Source organism: Otolemur garnettii, unplaced genomic scaffold, assembly GCF_000181295.1.
Source record: "Otolemur garnettii isolate 467f Iridium unplaced genomic scaffold, OtoGar3 scaffold00058, whole genome shotgun sequence".
Classification (NCBI taxonomy): domain Eukaryota; kingdom Metazoa; phylum Chordata; class Mammalia; order Primates; family Galagidae; genus Otolemur; species Otolemur garnettii.
In genome coordinates, this window is record NW_003852453.1 from 7979702 (window position 1) to 8005326 (window position 25625).

General features: G+C 38.1%; 2 protein-coding genes across 2 annotated transcripts in view; both read left to right on the forward strand.

Moving 5' to 3' along the window:
* LPCAT2 (lysophosphatidylcholine acyltransferase 2) overlaps positions 1-25625 on the forward strand; it is a 78264-nt gene that overhangs the window by 35586 nt on the left and 17053 nt on the right. Inside the window, exons 9-11 of the mRNA XM_023514761.1 lie at positions 3135-3217; positions 6670-6795; positions 9332-9485. Of these exons, the coding sequence (XP_023370529.1) occupies positions 3135-3217; positions 6670-6795; positions 9332-9485 (363 nt within the window). The remainder of the gene's footprint in view (positions 1-3134; positions 3218-6669; positions 6796-9331; positions 9486-25625) is intronic.
* Positions 23577-24589, forward strand: CAPNS2 (calpain small subunit 2). Its single transcript, XM_003792546.2, has one exon. The coding sequence runs from the start codon at positions 23662-23664 to the stop codon at positions 24412-24414; it is 753 nt and encodes a 250-aa protein (XP_003792594.1). The 5' UTR covers positions 23577-23661; the 3' UTR covers positions 24415-24589.

Genomic DNA, 25625 nt, shown 5'->3' on the forward strand with positions numbered 1-25625 from the left:
TGTCTCAAAAAAAAAAAAAAAGATAATTTATGTGCAAAAGCTATAAAAATGGATAATGTCATGCCAATTGTCATCAAGACTATGAATTTTATAAGGGCCAAGGAGTTGAATCATTTTCAATTCCAGGAATTCCTTAAAAGCATTGATGTTGACTATAGTAATACCATTTACTTTTTGAACGTAAGATCACTAAGCTGAGGCCAAATGTGGAAAACCTTTTATGATTTGTAACATGTTACTGTGTCTTGTTATTGAAAACCAAATTTGTGCCAGAATTTGATGATTCTAACTGGCTTGCAGATTTAGCATTTTTAGGGGATGTAACCACTCCTTTAAATGAGTTAAACATGTGTCTTCACGGTGAAAACCAACTTAATACAATGCTTCAGACCTTAGTAGCATTCCAAATAAAAATGAAATCATGACAAGCTCAAATTAAGGCAAACGATTTTATGCATTTTGACATGTCAGCTGAACACAGTTCTGTGAACACCAAAAAAAAAATACACAGCCTTGCTTTTCAGTTTAATACAAGAATTTGAAAGTAGATTTCAAGATTTCCAGGATTGCGTTTGTGACTCCATATTCAGTCAGAAATATGTCACCTGCCAATTTTCAAACAGAATGCGTAGAGCTACAATCTGACATTCAGCTTAAAGAAAACTTTGATCCTGTCTCTTTGCCGGACTTTTCTAAGTCGGATCTTCCCGGAGACAGTCACGCCCACCTCACAGACACGCCCACCTCACAGACACGCCCACCTCACAGTCACGTCTTACCGCTTTTTAGCAGGACCTACGTCTGCGAGCAACTATTTTCAAGAATGAAGCACATTGAAGAGCACAATTAGAACCAGAATATATGATGAGCGCCTTGAGAACTCACTGAGAGTTACAATTACTTCCATGGAACCAGAGATTGATGCATTAGTTTCTTAAATACAATGTAATGTCAGATATCCCACTAGTTTTATGTTGCCCACTTTTCTTTTATAATAAAAAATATCAAAAAAACCCAGATATTTTATTACTTAGAAATACATATTTTCTGTACTACATATTACTGATTGTGAACTTGGAACCTGCTTGATGATTTTAAAACCCTCTCGGAACAGGCTGCTGCATAATTAGGATCATAATGTGGGGATTCTTTTGCTTGTCTGTGATGGTGGATGTCGTGCAAATTATGCACAGACTTTTTTTTTTTTGCACATCAGGTTTTGTTAGTGTTTGTGTAATGTGTGGCCTAAAACAGCTCTGCTTCCAGTGTGGCCCTGAGAAGCCAAAAGGTTGGACACACCCAGATTATAGAGTTAATCATATGAAGCCCCTCATGTAAAGCATCAACACACAGTTGGCCAGTAAAGGATGGTAGCTCTTTTTTTTTTTTTTTGGCGACAGAGTCTCACTATGTTACCCTCGGTAGAGTGCCATGGCATTACAGCTCACAACAACCTCAAAATCTTGAGCTTAAGTGATTCTCTTGCCTCAGCCTCTTAAGTAACTGTGCCCGCCATAACCCCCAGCTATTTTTGTCGCTGTTGTTGCAGTTGTCATTGTTGTCTAGCTGACCCAGGCTGGATTACAAACCTGCCACCCTCGGTGTACGTGGCCGGGGCCATAACCCCTGTGCTACGGGTGCTGATCCAGGTTTATTGGTGTAATTTGGTTCCTTATATCATAAATTTCTACCCTACTGCCTGGAGAACTTCTTGGGGGCAGGGACTTTTCTGTTGTATCTTGAGGGCTTGGTGTCGTGCCTGACTCATAACAGGGACCTAAGTAATTGTTGAACAGAATTTAGCCGTGAAACTTTGAGCAAGTCATTTAATCTTTGTGAACCCCAATTCCTACGACAAAAATGGAGGAAGAGTTAATAAAGTAATGCACATGAGCCCCTAGCAGGGTGCTGCATGGTACTTGGTTTATAGTTACAACTCAGTAGACATTAGCAATTGGCAAAATCACACTTCACCTTAAAAATACAAGGTCAAGTATTAGCTTTTCTGTAGAACTCCTTCTCCACGGGTACCACCTCCCCCCATTGGTTGCATTTCCCTGCCCCCTGGCAAAGTTAATCATTCCCTGTTCATCACTCTTATACTCCAGAAAGTATGTTTTAGTGGGGAAAATAAAGTTGTTTTGTTTTGGGGGTTTTTTTACAGTTTTTGGCCGGGGCTGGGTTTGAACCTGCCACTCCAGCATATGGGGCTGGTGCCCTACTCCTTTGAGCCACAGGCACCGCCCAAAAATAAAGTTTCTTTAATTTGACAAACATTGCATGATTTTGAATAGGTTAATTCAGCTGTTAAGCCCCATCTGTACTCGGATCCTCAGCATATGAGATTATTTTTATGTTGGTCTTTCCTACTAAGAAAAGGATCTTCTTTAGAGCAGGAATAGGGTCCTATTAATCCTATTTGCTATATAGTAGGTGCTTTAAAAAGTATGTAATGAGTTGAATATGACACCAAAACCTTGTTAATGTTAGCAAACCATAGATACAAACGGAGACAGAATAAACAAGGCATCACAAGTGGAGGAAAAAAAATAAAACTAAAAAAGACAAAGCAAAAAAAAAGATGTTAAGCCAAAAGCTAGAAAGGTAGTACCAAGGGTTTTTAAAAGGCAGAAGAAATAACAAAACATAAAATTCAATCAAATAATAAAAATATAGTCGATGTTGAATGGATTGAGAAGATGAACTATTTTTAAAAAGAAAGGAAAAAACAAAAATAAAAAAATAAAGGAAATTAAAACATTTTCATATAAAGGAGTGTGAGCGGTAGAAGATGCAGCTAAGAGCAAGATCGTAGTAGCTACAGTTTTAGAACTTCTAGAATTCTGAACATTGGCTCATTTCACAACAACTGGGGAAATGAATGATCATAGTCTTATTTTTAGTGTTGAAGAGGCAGGTCACAAGGTGAAAGGACATGGTAGTTAACACACAGGCGGAGCAGGGGTTGGACGGGGAACTCCTGAGCGTGAGTCCATTGTTCTGTCTCTTACGTCATGGACCTGTGCTCTAAGAAGGAAGGGAATGTAACATGTTGAGAATTTATAGAAATTTATCCAGCACTTAATATCTTAGGCCTAAGGATCATTACAGAAAGGTTTATTTTTGTCTTTCAGTTTATGCCTGTTCAAGTTCCAAGTGATGAAGAAAAAGATGATCCTGTCCTTTTTGCCAATAGAGTTCGGAAATTAATGGCAGAGTAAGTGTCTCTAGTTTTCAGTAGATCACTTGAAAATTATTTGTCACTATCATTTAACATAGTTGTAAGGCTCCCTCCCCCCAGAGGACCTCATTTCCCAGCTTATTTTGGTAAGTAAAATAATGTGCCCAGGGACACCATCAGTAAACAAACTATTTACAGATGGTTTCCCCAGTTGCAGCCCCCAAATAAGGAAATATGTCTTCACCAGAAAGACAGAGGAGGGTGCAGTAATCAGAAGGGACCAGTCAGTGCCTCCACCAGGTAGATTCTCCCAGGCTGGCCCGTCGCCGTCAGACAAAGGCTCAGCTGCCCAGGGCTGGGCGTTTCATGGGCATTAGTGATTATAACACTGAATAGGAGAAAGTCTGCCAGGGAAAGAGAGAAACAGAAAAGGGGAAAGTCACTCCTATGGAGGGATGTCTATTAATTCAGGATTTAGAAACTGTGAAACAGAAGGTAAATATTTTCCTGCACTTAAGGGAGTTTTAACTGGCCGCTGTTCTGACTAGATAAATCACTCCATCTTGTAATGAAACAGTGTGTCCACTATACTACCACCCAGGCACCCCAGAGCCCTCCGGGTGTGTCTTCTCTCCCACCCTCTAACCCTGGAACCCACCATAGCCCTTACCTCTCTCACTGACGCCCTGTAGTAGATTTGGAGCTAATAGACCAGAAATATTTATTTTCTTAGTAAAAATTCAGTGGGAACTCTAAATTAAATTTCATAGCTGAAATTTGGCTTTATAGCTAGATTCTTTTTTTTTTTTTAATTTGGAGGCAGAGTCTCACTTTGTTGCCCTCAGTGGAGTACCGTGGAGTCACAGCTCCCAGCAACCTCAAATGCTTGCTCCAGCTTCCCAAGTAGCTGGAAATACAGGCTAAGTTTTATATTTTTAGGAGAGCTAGGGTCTCACTCTTGCTCAGGCTGGTCTCAAACTCCTAAGCTCACGAGATCCACCTACCTCAGCCTCCCAGAGGATAGCCTGATTTTTAATTATACATAATTTAATTAATTAATTTAATTTTCATTTTTAATTATACATAATTTAATTTTACACGCCTATGGTTCATCTTATAAGGGTACATGTGAATCTTTCTAAATGTAGAATGTAAATGTCTTAACACAATAACTAAGAAAATGACATGAAGGCTGTATTAACCAGTTTGATGAAAATATTTCAAATTGTATATGAAGACAGCACACTGTACCCCATGACTGTATTAATGTACACAGCTATGATTTAATAAAAAATATTCATACATGTTTTATTCTGATATATGTGCATATTTTTAGTATTTCCCTATAGACTAACTTTATTTCAAAATACAGTCAATGTTTAAGAAAAAAAATTGCTACTGTCTCTATCTGTACTTGTTTTCTGTAGTTGCTAGACCAGCTACAAAATTAGTTTTTATGTTGTTTTCTTCTCTTTTTTTTCTTTTTATACCAGCTTCTGTCCAAAAGGTAGCTTATAAGGTAAACGTTAGAAACGGACAGAACTTGGGTCAGGTATTTTTGCTTTCCAAAACGTGCCTGAAAACAGAGAAAGGATTCACGTAGCCAGCATTTCTGAACTTGGAGGAGTGGAGGCATGATGGCCTTGGGTAAAGAAAAAGAAACCTCAATTAGCTTTGTAACCTTGGACGAGTCTCTTTCAAGGCTACTTCTCCTCACATGTGAAATAGGAATTAAAGTCCTTGCTTGATGTTTCTCATGGTTTTAATTATTATGAGAATCGAGTAGGAACTTACATAATAAAAGCATTTGAAACCAGTAAAGAGCAAAGGAGATGATAGGTAGTGGTGTTACTACAGCTGAATAAAGTGTCTGTCAAGTATCATGCTAGGCCCTGGTGTTACTTAATGTCATCCTCACAGCAACTCTGTAACTTAAGTAAGAAACAGACTCATGGAAATGTGTCTTTACTGGAAAGACACTCTTCTGGATATATACCTAATAGAGGAATTGCAGGATCAAATGGCAGGTCTATTTTTAGTTCTCTAAGTGTTCTCCAGATGTCTTTCCAAAAGGAACATAGTAGTTTGCATTCCCACCAGCAGTGTAGAAGTATTCCCTTTTCTCCACATCCACGCCAGCATCTCTGGTTTTGGGATTTTCTGATATGCTAATCTTAGAATATAAACGTCTTAACACAACAACTAAGAAAATGACATAAAGGCTATGTTAACCAGTTTGATGAAAATATTTCAAATTGTATATGAAAACACCATACTGTACCCCATGATTGCATTAATGTACACAGCTATCATTTAATAAAAAAAAAAAGAAAGAAAGAAAGACAGGGTGGGGGATTCAGGGAGGTGAGTAGTTTACCCAGAATCAGAGCGTAATAGATAGTGACTGTCTGGGCTGAGACTCAAATCCACATTTCCTGTTTCCAGGGCCCAAGCTCTAAAGTATTTAGAGTTTGTACTGTTTATCATTATAATTCCTGAGATACTTTAAAATTTTATTTTTCATCTTACATATATATTCTAACACCAAAATATTTGTTAGACAAAAATAGCCTAGAAAAAACGTTTTAGATAAAAAAGTTTTATTCTGATTACACTCATTCAAAATGTCATGTTTCTAGCAGTGAGTCACAAAATCAAATACAGCTGAAGACATCATCTTATGATTTTCACTGAATACTGGTGAATAAAAATTTAGTGACGAGAAATCTTCAAGAAATTATTTTATGTACTGCACAGCCTTACCCACTGTTTTTTCAGTTTTTATTAATATACTTTTTCCAAATCTAGTCCACAATCATTTGATCTTTGAGCAGGAGGAATTGTGTTCTCTTTTGAGGATGAAGGATGTTTAAGGTGTGGAAAAAATATCAGTTTATTATCAATTCATTTCAGTATTTTTAGAAGATTGCTGTGTAGCAAGAAGATGATTTCTAGTTATAAAAAAGAAGAAAAAACACAAATAACCAACAATTCAGAGAGATCATTCCCTTACAGTACATGCAAATGCTATTTCTCTATTTAAACAGCACTGCCACGGGCGTTCTTTTTTGTCCTTATAGTAACCGTTGGAAGTAAACAGAGTAGTTATTCCTATATACAGATGAAAAAAGTGAGGCCTGGGTCAAATGCAATAAGTCCACAGCTGGGAAAGATTCTGCTCGACTTGAACTTAAGTCTCCTAATTACTTTTTATGAAGGTCAAGTCAACTATTATTATCGTTAAAACACGAAACAAAAATTATCAGCGATAGAGACAGAAGCCTGAAGACATAAGGAGATTACCTTGGGCCACAGTGAGTCCATGAAGAAGAGAAATACAGTATGTCTCTTCCAAAAGAAAAGCCAGAGCTGCTGCCGGTTTAAAAACTAGTAAATACTTTTTGTTGGCTGTTGTTAACCAGGCCTAACGAAAAATCATGACTGTTTTAAAAAGAGCTGAATTTCAATCTGCTTCTTGATACGTTTAGAGCTCTGGGAATCCCAGTAACAGATCATACCTATGAAGACTGCAGACTGATGATTTCAGCAGGACAGCTAACGTTGCCTATGGAAGCTGGGTTGGTGGAATTTACTAAAATTAGCCGGAAATTGAAGTAAGTATCATTTTAAAATTCCTGTACATTCACAGAGTTGTTGAAAAGGGATTTGAAATCCTATTTGTTTATTTTCTCCTGCCTTGTTAATGCACAGCTCGAGGACCCACTTGATGTTTATTCTGAAAGTCAAGGTTGTAAATTCATCTTCCATTTTATCCTGTTTTTGTTTTTTCAAGAACAGTTAACTTGGAGATACGCACTAGTCACAGGAGGAGACCAAGGAATGATTATGTGGTTCTACACAGACCCCCCCCCCACCCCTATTCACAAATGGCTCTGAGGAGTCAGCCTGCCACCTTTTTTTCCAAGGGTAGCCTCCTTAAGGTGATATTGACACGTGGTGGTCACCATTTAACGTGTGAAACTTAAATTGACTTGTCTAGTAGCAGTTCTGACCACCATCACTGAATTTTCAATGCTTACCCTGTTCTACCTTTTTATTCTGGATACCTATTTCTTTTTTTAAAGGTGAAAACTCTCCTTTGTGCTTTCATTATCTAGTTTAAACCATTTAGAACAGTGGCCCCCAACCCTTTTGGCACCAGGGACCAGTTTCATGGAGGACAATTTTCCCTGGATTGGGGTGGGGGGAGGGACATTAGATTCTCATAAGAAACAAGCAGCCTAGATCCCTTGCCTGTACAATTCACAGTATATGTCACACTCGTGTGAGTGTGACACCACTAATGCCACCACTGATGGGACAGGCAGTGATGCCAGTGATAGGGAGCAGCTGTAACTATAGATGAAACCTTGCCTACCTGTCTAGCATAAAAGGTGTAACCTTCCAACCCCCTCTTATTATAGTTCATTCTGTTCTCTGTCCTATTAGGAATTTGCAGAATTTCTGGGTTCAGTAGAGTTGGCATTTTCTCTAGGAAGGAGCTGTAGAACCAGTTACTATGTGAAAGTTCAATATCAAAATATAACATTTTGATAACTGACATAGAAAATACTATGTATTACTTACATCTTCTAGGTAACAAAAATGTTTGGCCTTTGTTTGGATGTTACGTTCATAATATGTCCTAGATTTGAAAAGTTTAGATACTCACTGAAATTGGACACAGAAGGAATACGTGTTAGGTCACTTATTTAATTCTACAAGGCAAAAACAGAATGTGCTGTAAGCCACGGTGTATTTCACAGTGTTTTCTTTTATCACCCTGATTCTTCATAACTAATATTGGAGGAAGTGCATCACGAATCTCCCTATCACAGCATTTTGTGAACTATGAATTCATTATCAGCCTGAAAGCGCCTGGAAAACAAAAATTGTAATTTCTTTTGTAACAACTCAATAACTACTACCAACTTACTAGTTTAAAATATGCTTCCTTATTTTCTTATCACCAGTCATTCTTCCACCACATTGTTCTTTTTTTCATTTCCTTTTCTTTCCTTGAGATATTTAGGATAATTATCAGTTATATTCATATCTTTTTTATGCATCTTTTGTCTCAATTTTTTTTATTTTCTCTATACATATACATGTGTTTATTTGGGTTCCACTTTTTGCCTTCACAAAATTAAAAAGGCTTAAAATTTAATAACAATAACAATGTTTAAAATAAGGACTAGAAACAAAAACCTCGTAAAGAATGAATGAAGATAAATACATTTGGAAAAGAAATCAGACAATTGTGACAACAAAATATTGAGCAATAAAAATAATAATGCAAAAAAAGTAACATTCACATTGTCAGATTAGAGTATGTCTATCATAGAATGCTTTGACTCTGAGGTTCAGTATAGAGTCATCAGTTAACTTCTTCTTCTTATTTTTTTCCAAAGTCTCAAAAAATAGACAACTAATATTTATAAATAAAAAAAGATTATTTCAAAAAACAAAAACAAATCATGCCATTTTTTTTTTTTTTTTTTTTTTGCAGTTTTTGGCCCGGGCCAGGTTTGAACCTGCCACCTCCAGTATATGGGGCAGGCGCACCACCCCAAATCATGCCAAATCTTATAGATAATAGAAAAAAAAGAAATACTTCAAAATCATTCTACTTCATCTGGATACACCTGATATTAAAATTGGAAAAAAATATATTATTATAAAGGGAAATTACATTTTTCACTTATAAATGAGGATTCAATATCCTAAACAACATATTAGCAAGTTGAATTAAAAATTAATGTTCAAGTAATGTACTTTGGTCCAAATTAAATCCAATTTATGTGAGAATCATTATTTTCTTTTCTTTCTTTTTTTTCTTTTCCTTTCCCTCACCCCCTCCCTTTTCCCCGATATTTATATCTTTTAAAAGACTGCAGATTGCATGTGAAAACCCCACACTGTACCCCAGAAGTACATTAATGTACATAGTTACCATTCAATAAAAAAAATAAAATAAATAAATAAATAAAAGACTAGATGACTGTGTACGTGTTCAATAGGTTCTTTCCAGTGCCTATTTTCATTCTTCTTTTCAAGTTTAACACTTCAGATATTTTTCCCTCCAACAAGTTAATAAAACACTGTGAACTGTGAAGAGTTAGTAACACGTATTTATAATTCTTTGTTTAGACTAGATTGGGATGGTGTTCGCAAGCATTTGGATGAGTATGCCTCTATCGCGAGTTCCTCAAAAGGAGGAAGAATTGGAATTGAAGAGTTTGCCGAGTATTTAAAGCTGCCTGTTTCAGATGTCTTGAGACAACTTTTTGCACTCTTTGACAGGGTATGTCAAAATTTAATCTTTAACTTTTTTACTCTGCTGGTCCCCAAGGGCATAAATCAGTATGGCAGGCATTTGAAAACCCTCTTAGGTCAGAGTTAGAAGAATCAAGGCTGAGCCTATGGTTTAACTGTGTGATTTTGTTTTTACCCCTTAATAATAATACTGATAATTGTTAATAATACTGATAATTGTGTGTATATTACAACATTTATGATACTGTCATTTATGGCATGATATATGATACAATAGTGTCCATTTATTTTAAATGCTACATCAGAAACAAATTTTGTGTCCATATAACCACATTTGTGATATGAAATCAGAAAAGTTTATATAATTGTGAAGAATTTTAAAATTTATATTAAAACTTATACACTGAAGACATGGATGGTAAAATTCCATTGTGAAGGTTTCTGGACTTCCTCAAAAGTGTATAAAGACCAAATAGATTTTATTTTATTTTCAAGTGAAAGTAAAGGTTTCAATCGAAATCTGATCATTTGCCTTTATTTGGGGGATATTATGAATATGGAAGTACATGCCATTAGATAATTGAATTGTTGAAAACTTTCCTTAAGAAAAGTGTCAAGATTTCAAATGATCTACTTTTAATTTGTTTTTAATATACAAAATTGATAGTAAAATGCATTCTTGTAGTTACGGCTATGTGAGTTCTAACTAATGCTTAAAGCAGTGGTTCTCAACCTTCCTAATGCTGCGATTTATTTTCCTTGTTACAAAGGGGTCACGACCCACAGGTTGAGAACGCTGGCTTAGAGGCATATAACTCCCACTACATTCAAGACACATGGCAGCTGCAGAAAAAATCAATGTTCCCTTGTAGCTATCCATGTCGTCAAGCCCTTACCCCACCTTTAACCCCTGGCAATCTCTGATCCATTCTCCATTTCTAGTTTAGCTTTTTCTAGATGCTACATAAATTGAATCCTATAGTATATAGTCTTTGAGTCTGGCATCTTTCACTTAGCATAATGCATTTGAGAGTCTGCTGTACTACTGTGTTTCCCTGAAAATAAGACCTACCCAAAAAATAAACCCTAGCAGGATTTCTATGCATTTGTTACATATAAGCCCTACCCTGATAATAAGACCTAGTGATGGGCATGGCTATGCATGCATTTAGGCGCAGAGAGGAAGACATCCCCTGAAAGTAAGCCCTAGTGTATCTTCTTGAGGAAAAATAAATATAAGACAGTGTCTTCTTTTGGGGGAAACACGGTAGATGTATCAATAATCTGTTCTCTTTGATTGCTGAAGAGTATTTCATTATATGGATGTGCCAGAGTTATTTTCTGTGTTCTTCAGTTGAGGAACTTTTTGTTTGTGTCTAGTTGGGGGCTATCATTAACATAGTTAAGCATTCATGTATAGGTTTTTGTTTAAATATAGGTTTTCAATTCATTTCAATTTGGTAGATATTTAGGAGTGTGATTGCTTTATTTTCCCTTATCTGATAATTGACTTTTATTTTGCATTCATTCCTCTAAGACATTTCTGTTGCATAAGAGATATTGCAGATGGGCGGCGCCTGTGGCTTAAAGGAGTAGGACACTGGCCCCATATACCAGAGGTGGTGGTTCAAAACCCAGCCCCGGCCAAAAACTGCAAAAAGAGAGAGATTGCAGATACTGCAGATTGGTCTCAGACCACCACAATAAAGGGAATATTGCAATAGAGCAAGTCACACCAGTTTTTGGTTTCCCAGTGCATACATGTATAAAAGTTATGCTTACGTGATTCTGAAGTCTATTCAGTGTGCAGCAGCATTATGCCTAAAACACAACGTACAGACCGTAACAAAAAACATAGTGGATTGCTAAGATGCCAACCATCTTCTGAGCCTTCAGTGAGTTGTAATCTTTTTGCTGGTGGAGGGTCTTGCCTCGTCATTGATGGCTGCTGACCGATCCGGTTCATGGCTGCTGGAGATTGGATTGGGTGTGGCAGTTTCTTAAGATAAGACGATAATGAAGTTGCTGCATCCATTGACTCTTCTCTTCATGAAGGATTTCTCTGCAGTGTGTGATGCTGTTTTGTAGCATTTTACCCACAGAAGGCCTTCTCCCAAAATTGGAGTCAGTCCTCTCAAACCTTGCTGTGGCTTTATCAGCCAAGTTTCTATGATAGTCGAAGTCCTTGTTCGTGCTTTTAACAATGTTTTACCTCACCTTCACTAGCAGTAGATTCTATCTCAGAGAACAGTTCTTTTTGCTCATCCCTGAGAAGTGACTCCTCTTCATGCAAGTTTGGTCATGATATTCAGGCTCCACTGCCATTTCTGGTTCTCCAGCTATTTCTCTAGCTATTTCTACCACATCTGCTGTTATTTCCTCCACTGATGCCACGAACCCTTCAAGGGCATCCTCACAGGCTGTAATGAACTTCTTCCAAACTTCTGTTAATGTTGCTGTGTTGAATTTCTCCCACGAATCACCAATGTTCTTAATGGCATCTAGAATGGTAAATCCCTTCCAGAAGATTTTTAATTTACTTTTCTCAGATCCATCAGAAAAAAATCACCGTCTATGTCAGCTATAGCCTTATGAAATGTATGTATTTCTTATGTAATAAGACTTAAAAGTTGAAATTACTCCTTGGTCTATGGGCTGTACAATGGATATTATGTTAGCAGTCATTAAAACAACATTAGTCTCCTTGCCTATCTCTATCAGACCTCTTGGGTGACCAGGTGTGTTGGTAATGAGCAGTTAGAATTTGAAAGGTATCTCTTTTTCTCCAGAGTAGTTCTCAACAGTGGGTCGAAAATATTCAGTAAACCATGCTGTGAACAGATGAGCTATCATATAGCTTTAGTTGTATCATCTACAGAGCACAGATAGAGTAGATTTAGTATAATTCTTCAGGGCCCAAGATTTGGGGCATGAAATAAGCATTGGCTTCACCTTAAAGCCACCAGCTGTTCTGGCCCCTAACAAGAAAGTCAGCCTGCCCTTTGAAGCAGGGCATTGCTTTAAAGCCAGGCATTGACCTCTGACTAGCTGTGGAAGTCCGAGATGGCATCTTCTTCCAATAGAAGGCTGTTTTGTCTACCTTAAAAATCTGCTATTTAGTGTAGCCAGCCTCCATTGATCTTCACAGCGTTTTCCAGCTTCTCCATCAGCACTCGCTGCTTCCCCTTGCACTGTTAGGGAGACTCTGCTAGTTTCCAGTTTTCTTGTGCAGCTTCCTCACGTCTCTCAGCCTTCATAAAATTGAAGGGAGCAGGGCCTTGCTCTGGATTAGGTTTTGGCTTAAGGGAATGTTGTAGTTGGATAGACTTCTGCCCAGCCCACTCAGACTTTCCTCATGGCAGCAGTAAGACTGTTCTGTTTTCTTATCATCTACATGTTCACTGGAGTAACACTTCTAATTTTCTTTAAGAATTTTTCCTTTGCAGTTACAACTTGGTTAACTGTTTCATGCAGTAGGGCTAGATTTCAGCTTGTCCGAGATTTTGACATGCCTGCATCACTAAACGTAATCATTTCCAGCTTTTGATTCAAAGTGGGCAGTCATCGCTTCTCGGCCTTTTGGCTAAGATCAAGTGCAAAGTGGGCAGTCATTCTTTTCACTTGAACACTTAGGGTTGTTAATCGACCTCATTTCAATATTATTTTGTCTCAATACAGGGAGGCTGGAGGGAAGGGAGAAAGAGAGAGAGTTAATCCAAACAGTCAGAACACACATATTTATCAATTAAGTTCACCATTTTGTGTGGGTGAAGTTCACGTGACACCCCCAAACAATCACAATAGTAACATTGGAAATCACTGGTCACAGATCATCATAACAGGTATAATAATAATGAAAAAGATTGGAGTATTGAGAGAATTACAAAAATGTGGCACAGAGACACGAAAAGAGCCTGCACTGTTGGAAAACTAGAGCTGATAGAGTTGCTTGATACAAATCTTCAATTTGTAAAAGAAAAATACACAAGAACCCCAATATCTGTGAGGGGTAACAAAATGAAGCCCAATAAGAGCAGATGTCTCTGTTTATATGATCCTGAGTTGACTGTCCTTTTCTTTCAGCAGTTTAAAGACGTCCTACTTTAAACTGGCCTCCGTGGTTTTGCAGCCTCACTGGTTGTTCTTCAAGTTCTGACTTTCCTCACCAACCCTCCTGCTATGGCCTTTTGTCCAGAGGTAGTTCCTTTTGTATTTTTCCAAAGTTTCTAGTTGTAATTGGGAGAGAGAGGCTAACCTGGGCTTCTTCCCTCTTGGCTGGTGCCACAAGTCCCAGCTGGGAAAAGATATTTTGCAAAAAACTTATAGCTTAATAACAGAAACTTTCTTTCTTTCTTTCTTTCTTTTTTTTCCTAGAGCATGCTAATGTTTCCAGTGATTTATTCCATGATCTCACAGATGAACTATTCTTTAACATGGTGCTGTTAAGCGACCTTCTTCTATATATAGTACCTGGGCCTCTCTTCTGGGCTTACTTACACATCCAAATAATTTGTCTTCATCCATGAAGTGATAATGAATCACTGTATCAGTATCACTGTAAAACGTGATGATTAGGGCCAAGAGAGAAGTAAATTATTGGATGTAATTGTGCAAATTGGGAAATTAGATGTACCTTTTCACTTGTGTGATTACTAATCTTTCTGTAGTATTTATTCATGCAAGTAATTTTAAATAAAAAAATTGTATCTAGATATAATTGGTTACTGAAAGACTATGACAAGGGCTGTCCAAACAAGGACAGGAGATGGGGAAACGGGGACACACTGTGAGACAAGAACAAATGTCTAGTCACCACGATTCCTAATCAAAGTGAAAATCGTATCTCTATATGGTTACCCTGTCCTTCAGGGGTCAAACCGTCATTGCTGGCAGTTGCAGAATTATTTTGACACCAATTCTGTCTCTTGATGATGGATGGTACCTACTAACAGCCTCATTCTTTCTACAGCATTGTGAAGTACAAGAAGATTTGGGGGTAGGGAAAGGCCTGTAAACCAAGGATTAAAGTAACTGCCAGTTAGCCAGATTAACTCACTCAGAACTAAAGGAGGCGGCTGTCCCCAGGCTGTCAGAGACGGGTGGGCCTTTGTCACCTATCTGGTCAGTCCCACACCTGTCACTTTGTAAGTGTGGGCTTCTTTTACTCCTTTGTGTAGTGTGACTTAGGTTTGGATATACCCCGTAAGGTGGTCTGTAAAGTTTTTTCTTTCCCTCTCCAGCGTACTGGAAGGTCAAGAAAATAGTCGAGAGAATTCATGGCTTATGCCTTTGCCCTTTCTTTCTCTCTTTCCTTTTCTCTCTCTCTCTCCTGCATTCTCTCATTCTGTTTTTAACACACCTGCATGCCTGTGCTTGTGAGGATTTGTTTTGTTTTGAATGCTCAATTGTGCAATCGTTGCCACACCTGGTGCACATACCTGCTTCCACGCTAGGCTTCTTTTCTCAGTCCCTTTAAGTGACTGAGCCGGGCCACATTTGACAGGAAAGGCAAGGAATTTCACCAACTCACAGTGCCCTATCTTGCTAAATTCAGGGCCTAAGGGGGGCAGGGGGAAGGAAGAGTGGGAAAGAAACGGGTCGGGTGCCCCGTTGCTCTTTCAGAATTCAGCTATAAATTCCTGCGGGGCAAAATGCTTCCATGAGTCCCTCCCATGTGCCCTTTCCACTGCCCCGCCCCCTTCCCTTCCTTCTTTGCTTTTCTCAATTTTTTCTGAATCAAATACAGTTGTGGTTGCAGTCTGGGGCATGGGAGGAAGACCTGACTATCTCTCCATCACCCCCTTTCTCTCTCTTCCCACCTACATTCTTGGCTAGTCTACAAAAACTTCATAATGATTTTTGTCTCAATTTGTTCTTTAAAAAAGGTACACATTTGCTCCTTCTAACCTGTTCCTTAGATTCTTAGATGTTCCATGGCTTACAGTTTGAAGGTCCAACAGAAATGTGTGACTCTTGACCCAAAGTGTGGCCTAGTTCACTAGTGTGGGATAAGTTTCTTTTGAAAGGTCCCATCTCTTTGAAAAAAAAATAAAAAGGAAAAGAGCTTTTTAATCTTTGGGTTTAATTTAGTGTCATTATTTTCATGACTTTACACTCAGCTCTCCAGATTGGAGGTTAAGTGGAGATTGGTCAAATGTTGGAACGATCTGAGGGCTGAAGCAGTGGTTTAAACAGTGGCTTCTCAGTATTTTTGATTTTCATAATTCAGATTAAGTACTAGGTTTTTTGTTGCTATTAGCACACTTGCAGTGATTTTAAAACCCTTTATGAGATTAAGAAATTACACTGTCTAACTCAGAAATAATTATGTTAATAGCAGAGTCATTTTTGTAGCTATAATAATGTCTTGCGATGCCCATATACCACCAACTTTCATTTTTCCTCCCACAGCCCTGTGTTATTGAGCAGAGTTGTGTGCTGCCCTGTTAGCAGTACTTAATGCACCAGTGAATCAAAGTCCCCAAACCTTTCAGCGAGGATATAGTTTTTGTTGCTGGCTTGCCAATATACGATGTTATCGGTCTCTTATTTCTTACCATCAGCAAGACTTATCTCTTCATATGCCACTTCTGCTGTGAAGGAATCACTATGTGTCTTTATTCTTAACTAATCTTTCTGCCTCTTGTTCATATTCTCCCACTGGTCTAATCAGTAGTATATCATTAATCTTCACAGATGGGAGGGAAAGAATGAAGGAATTGATTTCTTATTCTTAGCCATAGTCTGGCATGAGCTCACTTATTCTTTTTACCAACACCATTATGTGCAGGATAGACCATTGCCCAGAGTAATTTAGATGTGTGGTTATGATTCCATTCTGTAAAATAATGTGACAACTATTATAAGTTTTTGCATTTCTGCCTTCTAGCTAGTAGTCAGTTCTGGCATTCCTACATACTTTGTTTAAATATTAGACAGGAAAAGTTTGTGGATACTTTAGCACTTAGGCAATCCAGCCTTTTTGGCTATTGTAAACTTCTGTAGTCTTTTATTACTGTTCTCATTATACGGAATGAATGTGTTTCTTTATCTCGAGTTCTTCCTGTCTACCCTGTTCCTGGGTAAATCTTAAGTGCCAATAATAACAATCATCCTTGCTTGCCTCTTGCAGTTTTGCAGTTAGAAAAGGTTGGGTGTTTGGAGTGTGTGGGTTTTCTGCTCATGTTGAGAGTTAGGGCAGAGCACTTAGATGGCTTAAATGATTGAAAATAAACAGTAAAATCTTTTATCCTTTGAATTTCCTGTTCATATTTTATACATAATACATTATTTTATAGTTCATGTGAGAAGAACTCATTTTGATTTCAATACCAGTTCATCAAGATTTGTTATGTGAAAGCCACCCTGTAATTCACACGATAGAACTTCCAGAAAAAGACTGTTCTTTTCTGGGCTGGGTGGGTGGGACTGATGAACTTTTCTATTCAGTTGTAGAAGTTGTCTTGTCCTGACATTTGGGTAGTCCTGTATGTCTGAGCATTTCCCGCTTCAATTCTTGGTTGTCTTAGCTCCCCCTTTAGTCCATCAGAGTATTTTCTGTGCCTGGGTTTAGTTACACAAGAAATGCCCATTTAGATGTGAGACTCGTATGCCTTCTTTTGGTTTCTCAAAGCAACTATACCTGGGAGATGCATAGACGAAAAAGAAAAGAGACTGTAACAATTAAAACTTAACTTTTATAACTAGAACAAGTGAGCAATTACTGGCCTCCTCTAAGAGCAGAAGGAAGTAAAGAACAAAGCTTTGTAAAGAGCACATTGTGTCAGACCAATTTAATTTCCCTCTGTGACACAGTGACAGCCCAAGATGATAAGGGAAAAGAAATAGATTTTATCTGTATGGACTCTAGAAACACTTCTGACTTCATTGAACAGGACATTCTTATCAACAAATTAGGAAGGTCTGGTCCAGATCACCTTGTAGTTAGGTGAAAGCCCCACTTGACAGAAAGGCTTCACTGAAAGGGGGAGTTGTGAATCCTTCTGTGTTGTTCCAGACCAGGTTCAGTCCCCCTTGGAACTCTGTTTGGAAGAGCAACATACCAGACAGCTTGCAGTCAGGAATACTAATGAAAACCAGACGGTATGTCAGAGGAGGGATAAGGATAAGTGAGCTTGTCTTTAAAAGTTAGGGAACCAGAGCCAAGATAAAGAAAGTTTAAATTAAATTAATATATAGCATAAAAAGACTTAAGCACCAGAAGGAAACTTAGCTCTAAGAGTGATGCTGCTATCACTGTTTCCTGGTACATGAAAATCCAGACTCACAGAACCATAGAACTGGAAGGAGGCAGGGTATCAAATTGCCCGGCCTCTTCATTATGCAGAAGGCCGCCAGCTCCAGAGAGGAAGTTACATGCCCAAGGCTGCACAGCTGGTTAAGGGTAGCACTGGGGCTCGAACTCCTAGTTCAGCATTCTTTTCATGACAAATTATCACTGTTGACTTTTTGCAACCTCTTCAAGTGCACCCAATTCAATGATCATGGGGGAGAAATGTACAAGTTGTATAACCATCGCCTTCAATCAGTTTTAGAAATTTCTGTCACTCCAATATGATTCCTGGTGTCCTTAACTGTTAATTCCTGTCACTTATTTATCCCCGAACCCCAGGCAACCACTAATCTACTTTCTGTCTCTGTAGATTTGCCTTTTCTGGACATTTCATATAAGTGGAATCATGTGGTCTCTTGTGTCTGGCTTTTTTCACTTAGCGTAATGTTTTGAGGTTGATCCGTGTTGCAGCATGTAACAGTAATTTATTCCATGTAGTATTCCTTATATGGGTATATCACATTGTGTTTATTCTTTCACCTGCTGGTGGAAATTTAGGTTGTTTCTACTTGTGGACTATCATGAATAATGTGCTAATAAAATTCATGCATTATTGTGTACTTTTTAAGTTCAATAACTCTTCTCCCGAAATTGAGGTTAAATTTTCCATCAGTCACAGCATCTTCTCTCACTACCTTGCCTCCAACCCTGATCTGGACAGTAGAGTTCCCCCAGATAGCAACTAAGGTCTCTATTAATGTTCTAATAAATAGCCATAGGGGAGTAAATCGTCCAGAGAAGAAAAAGCTTGTTAATCTAATAACAGTCTTTTATTCTATGATGGCTTATGAGAAACTGTTAGCCAAATGTCCTCCATCTTCCTAGAAAATAAATAAGCACAATTGGATTTAAACCTCAGCAAAAAAACACTTCAGCTGGGCATAAGGAGGTACATTTTATATGACAGTGGATGCTATCAAGTTAATTTGCAGTATTATAAAAACAAAGCCCATGTAATTTCCTCTGAGAAAAGCTTATATGAAAGTGTCTAAATCTGTCTAAAGCCAGATGGCCCTTTGTGATTCCCTTAAAGGGAAGACAGTTCTTCTGTAGTACTTTTTCTATGTGGCTAAGGAAGACATTTGTTTCTTGGTGTTCACAGAGACCATCTCATTGTGCTTGTGAGAAGTAAAACCAGTTGCCGGAGAGTTGTACAGAAACCACTGGTGTGGCAGAAGACAGGACACGACTCCCATGTCCTAAACAGAGCAGTGTCCCCTATCTACTATTCTCTCCCTGATAATAGCTAGAAAACCATTATTTAATTTTAGAATTATACAGTTTCCAAAGTAATGTCACATCCAATCTCCCTTTGACTTTACCTTTCAGTCGTCAGTAGTTTCCACCACCCCGTGTGGGAGGCTCTGTTGTATGGCAGTTCAGAACCTTCTGCAATCCAACTCCATTTTGTTGATCTCCCTTTACCTCCCACCACTCCCAGCGTCAAACTCATCACATTGCACTACTCACCATCTCTTGAGTACCTTGTGTCCGTTAGCACCTCTGTGTTTTTAGTACTCTGTCCTTTTATATCCCTTATCTATTTGAAGAACATTTACTCAGCCTATAGTCAGGCCTACTTATTACCTTTTATCTCAGTAAATGTTGTCCTTTCTTTTGCTTCAGCAGAATGCTTTACTCCCCTTTTGGGCACTCATGTTGGTTTGAGAATACAGTACGGTGCATTAGCTTTGAATAAATAGTATAACTACCTTGAATTTTTCTTTCCTTAACTGGAATACTTTTGTATCTTTCAGAGGAATTCTGTGAAACCTAAATACCAAAGTATATTATATACAAAAATAATGTTAGTATCAATAATAGAAAAGTGACCATGAACTTCCAATTATAATTACAGCCATTTTTCTGTGGGTCTACTTGATCCTTGAGCATAGCAATGTGTTGTATTCACCTTTTTATCCTAAGCACAAGTCCTAATAGTTAATAAATCAGATTGAATCATTTGAAGCAAGCAAGGGAAATACTATTATCAGCATTTTGCATATTTGACATCAAGATCCCAAATGCTAAGTGATATAATGGTTTATTTAGTCCTTAAGTCCCAGCTACCTTTCTTCAAGTTCACTGTTAAAACTCTGGAGGACTCATACTCTGACTTAACCTAATAACAGAGGCAAGGTTTCTCAAAGTATTGTCTGAGACTACCTGTGACAAATTCACTTCTCAAGATGCTTATTGAAAATGTAAAATCAATTCTCACAAATGTAAGGCGTAAGGGAAACAAAACCAGACACATAAAATCAGAAATGAAAGAGGGAACACTGCTACCAAATTTACAGAAATAAGGACTATAAATGAGTACTATGATCAGTTGTAAGCCAACAGATTGGATAATCTAGATGAAATGGCCAAATTCCTAGAAACACAGAACCCACCAAGACTGAATAATGAAGAAATAGAAAACCTGAACAGACTTACAGCCAGCAAGGAAATAATATTACAGAACAATAAGCCGGGTGAATATTGACACAGAATCCTCAACAAAATACTGGCAAAGAGAATTCAACAGCACTTTGAAAGGATTATACAACATGGTCAAGTGGGATTTATTCTTGGAATGCAAGGATGGTTTGATATACAAAAATCAGGTCAGCATAATATATGTCATCCCCCAAATGAAGAGGGGAGGAAATCATTGGTCATATTAGTTGATGCAGAAAAATCACTTGACAACAATTCAATACCTATTCATAATAAATAATAACAATCAACAAATTAGCAATAGAAGAAAAGTACTCCACTTTAATAAACACTATTTATGAAAGCCCACAGGTAACATCATATTCAATGAAGAAAGACTAAAAGCTTTTCCTTTAAGATCAGGAATAAGACTTTTGCCCACACTTAACATAGTGTTGGAAGTCCTAGCCAGAACAATTAGGAAAGAAAAAGAAGTAAAAGCCATAACAATTGAAAAATAAAAAATAAAATTATCTCTGCTATTTTGTAGCAAACCTTACAGATTCCACCCATGCTTCTAGCTCCCCCAAACCCTATTAGAACAAATAAAATAGTTTAGCAATTGCAGGATATAAAGTTAACACATGAAAATCAGTTGCATTTTTTAATATACCAATAATGAAGAATCCAAAAGGGAATTAAGAAAACAATTTCATTGTAATAGCATCAAAAAGAATAAAATAGGGCGGCACCTGTGGCTCAAAGGAGTAGGGCACCAGCCCCATATACTGGAGGTGGCGGGTTCAAACCCAGCCCTGGCCAAAAACTGCAATAAAAAAAATAAAAGAATAAAATACTTAGGAATAAACTTAGTGAAGGAAACTAAAGACTTACACACTAAAAATTACAAAGCACTGCTAAGAGAAATTAAAGAAGAGACAAATAAATGGAAAGAGCTTCGTGTTTTGGATTAGAAGACGAAGTATTATTAAGTGGTCAAAACTATTCAAAGCTATCTATAGATTTAATGCAATTATTATCAAAATTCCAATAATATTTTTTTGTGAAAATAAAAAAATCCATCCCCAAATTTATATGGAATCTCAAGGTATCCTGAATAGCCAAAATTATCTTGAGAAAGAAAAATTATAGACCTTACATTTCCTTATTTCAAAACTGACTACAAGTCTATAGTAATCAAAATAGTGTGGCATTTGCATAAAGATGGAAATATAAACCAGTGGAATAGAATAGAGAACCCAGAAATAAACTCTCCTATATGTGGTCAAATAACTTTTGACAAGAGTTCTAGGACAATTCAGTGGGGGAAAGGACAGTCTTTTTAGCAAATGGTGCAGGGAAAACTACATTTCCACATGGAAAAGAATGAAGTGGTATCTTTACTGTAGACCATATACAAAAATTAACTCAAAATGGATCAAAGACTAAGCGTAAGAGCTGAAACTATAATACATAGAGGAAAAGCTTCATGACACTTGATTTCTCAGCGATTCCTTGGATATCACTCCAAGAAAAGGTAACACAGGTAACAAAAGAAAAATAGATAAATTGGACTACATCAAAAGGATACCAACAACAGAGTGAAAGAGAACATTTATAAATTATATATCTGATAAAATATTAATATCCAGAAAATTAACTCTTATAACTCAACAGCACAAAACAAGTAACCTGATTAAAAATTGGCCAAAGGACTTGTATAGACATCTCTCCAAGAAGATATACAAATGGCAATAAGAACATGGAAAGATGTTCATTACCAATCATTGGAAAAATGCACAATGAGATACCACTTCACACCCATTGCTACGACTATTACGAAGAACAAAAAACAGAAAATAATAACTATTGGCTAGGATGTGGAGTAATTTGAACCCTTGAATACTATTGGTGGGAATATAAAATGGTACATTGTGGAAAATAGTAGGGCAGTCCTGAAAAAGGTAAAAATGGAATTATCATATGATTCAGCAATTGTTCTTTGGGTTATATACCTGAAAGAATTGAAGCAGGGACTCAAATAAATAACTTGTCCATCCATGTTCATAGAAGCATTATTTACAATAGCCAAAGGGTGGAGCAACCCAAGTGTCCACCAATGGATGGACAGATAAACAAAATGTGATATATCCATGCAATGGAGTATTATTCTTTAGAAAGGAAAGAAATTCAAACATATGCTATAGGATAGATGAATCTTAAAGACATTATGCTAAGTGAAGTAAGCCAGTCACAAAAGGACAAGCACAGTCTTATTCCATTTATATAAGGTTTGTATTCCATTTACAAAAGGTGGTCAAGTCTTCAAGACAGCAAGTGAGATGGTGGTTGCCAGGGGTTGAGGGTGGGAGAGTGGGACGTAATGTTGAGTGGGTACAGCGTCAGTTTTGCAAGATGATGAAAGCTCTGAAGATGGATAGTGGTGGTGGTTGCACAGCAATGCAAATATACTGGATGTCACCGAACTATATACTTAAAAGGGGTTAAGATGGTAAATTTTATGTGTATTTTATCACAATTTTAAAATGTTAAAAAAATTAAAGTAAAGCAAAACACAAAATAACATGCTGTATGGTTTCATTTATTTAGGGTATAGAAATTAATCTATGAAGTTAGACGTCAGGACAGCAGTTACCCTTGGGGAGTAATTATAAGGAAGTGTGAAGAGGCTTCTGGGGGGCTAGTGATTTTCTGTTACTTGGCCCAGGTTCTTTAATATCCGTGTGTACAGTTTGTGGAGCTTTCTAAGCTGTGATTTGTATGTTTTTCTATATGAATTTTACACTTCAAAAAAGATTCCAAAATTGTCCATCATGGACCCCATAGCAAACCTACAAAATCATGACCTCTGAGCATGGGAACTGGAGACTTTGCCTTTTAAAAAACCCCCTTCCGAGTTTTTCTTCAAAGTGTTGAATACTGAGAATCTTTGCAAAACGAAGAGTATTAGGTAAATATTCTCGCAATGCCCAAGAATTTTAACAACAAATCTTTCATAGAAAGGAAACTCATGACTTTCTTGAATCACTTACCTTCTTGTCCTGTTAGAAAAATGCATGTCATTTTTTAGATGCTGCGACAGAGATCTAAGAAATAATGACATATAAAAAGCGTAGTTTTCTATTTAAAAATATTATTCTACTGTGTCACTTATACTGTAATGTATTAATATCTAGAAGAGTAGAAAACAGTTTTACGGAAGCCTATGAAATACGGCAGGTGCTAGGACCCAATGAAGTCAGGCAGCTTTGGTAGGAGGTGAAACATCACATCATGGGTGTGGTGCAGTGTAAGCAGGTGCGGAAAAGCCAGTTCTCCCACATGTAAGCTACTTGGATTCCGTTTCATCTCTCTTCATACCATCTCCAAGATTTCAGCAGCTTCTACCCTTGCTTAGTAAACTGAAAGCATGTTTCTTGCAAAGGCTGTTTTGGAAGGGGCAGACCGAGGTCTTGGAGAAGCTCTTGGAGGCCTTTTTGGAGGAAGCGGTCAGAGAAGAGGTAGAGGAGGAGGAGGAGGAAACATCGGAGGGATCTTCGGAGGAATTGTGAATCTTATCAGTGAGGCTGCCGCAGCTCAGTATACTCCAGAGCCACCCCCCACTCAGCAGCATTTCACCAACGTGGAAGCCTCAGAAAGTGAGGAAGTTAGGCGCTTCCGGCAGCAATTCGCACAGCTGGCCGGACCAGACATGGAAGTGGGTCCCTCTGGCCTGATGAACATTCTCAACAAAGTGCTTTCTAAGCACAAGGATCTGAAGACCGACGGCTTCAGCCTGGACACCTGCCGGAGCATTGTGTCTGTCATGGACAGCGACACGACTGGGAAGCTGGGCTTTGAAGAATTTAAGTATCTGTGGACCAACCTCAAGAAATGGCAGTGTATTTATAAGCAGTGTGACAGGGACCATTCCGGGACTCTGGCAAGTTCTCAGCTGCGGGGAGCTCTGCAGGCAGCAGGCTTCCAGCTGAACGATCAGCTGTACCAGATGGTTGTGCGCCGCTATGCCGATGACGACGGAGGGATGGATTTTAACAACTTCATCAGCTGCCTGGTCCGCCTGGATGCCATGTTTCGTGCCTTCAAGTCTCTAGACAGGGACGCAGATGGCCTGATTCAGGTGTCTCTCCAAGAGTGGCTGCAGCTGACCATGTATTCCTGAAGTGGCACTAAGATTCACCACCCTTCCTGGAGGACAGGACTTCCCAGAGCCTTGCCATGCTGTCCACACAGTTGCTGATACCCTGACCCACAGCTGTCGCTTCCCAGCAAGGTCTCTCACAACCCTATGTGATTGGTTTCTACATTTTACTGCTTCATTAAAGCTCATTTTTTATGACAAATGTTCTGAGTGGTTTGTATTATCAGTTTTTGGAGATACTGGATTTATATGGCTATTTATAGATTATGGGGGCTGGGGGTGTAAGGCCAAGTTGTCCTCGAGTCAATTTTTAAAGGTCGTTGCTTATTTGGTGAATGAATTCCAAGGAGTAGGACTTTATCATTGTTGCTATTGTTGTTAGGAATGAATTCGTTTTGAATCCTGGAATAGATCAAGAAAACACTGAGGAGATACGTTTCTCCTTTTAAACAGGTGAGGAGGGAAGTGCGAAATCTGTTTTTCTCCTAACTTTACATCTGATCTTTCCATTATGCAAAGAAGTGAAAAGCACTTTCCAGGAAACCTGTTTAACTATATAGAAACAGGCTCAGAAAGTGAAATCAAACAATTCTACATAAGGGTAACATTTTTTTAAATCATGCAGCAACTATCTCAAATTCTAGAATTCTTCAGTTCTGTTTCTCTAATATAAGAAGCATATAGCCATTTTGTTTTTGTTTTGATATAATTTTTAAAGAGAGTCACAGGCTTTGGGGAATAAAACAGTATACCTGGAGTTCAAAAATGTCTCTGGCTGCCTTAATGAATCAAAATGATCTCTCTTACACGTACTTCATACAAAATCAGGCATGCCCCGCTGATGTTAGCCAGCTCTTGTTACGTCTTGCCCTGCCTTAGAGCAAGGAAAATTCTCGTTTGTCTTTGGAAACTGCAGGCAGGAAACGAGCACACAAAGGAAAAAAGAAAGAAAGAAAGAAAGAAAAGCACATACATAGTAATCAGTTAAATGGACTAGTAAGTGATGGAGAGACAGATACTGCTGACTATTGTAGTGGGTCTCAGCGCTGGCTGCCATTTACAATCACTGGGAGAGGTCTTTTGGAATACTGACACTGAATCCCTCTCCAAATATGTTCAATTTGGAGGTGGGGCCCAAGGGCGAATAGTTTTAAAGCTCCCCAGGTAATTCTAATGAGCAGCCAAGGTTGACAGCCTTGACTGCTTTAAAGTAGGGCTGTCTCACAGTATTT

Bases quoted from the DNA above. Each gene is read 5' to 3' on its own strand.
- CAPNS2 (XM_003792546.2), top strand. From the start codon at position 23,662: ATGTTTCTTGCAAAGGCTGTTTTGGAAGGGGCAGACCGAGGTCTTGGA.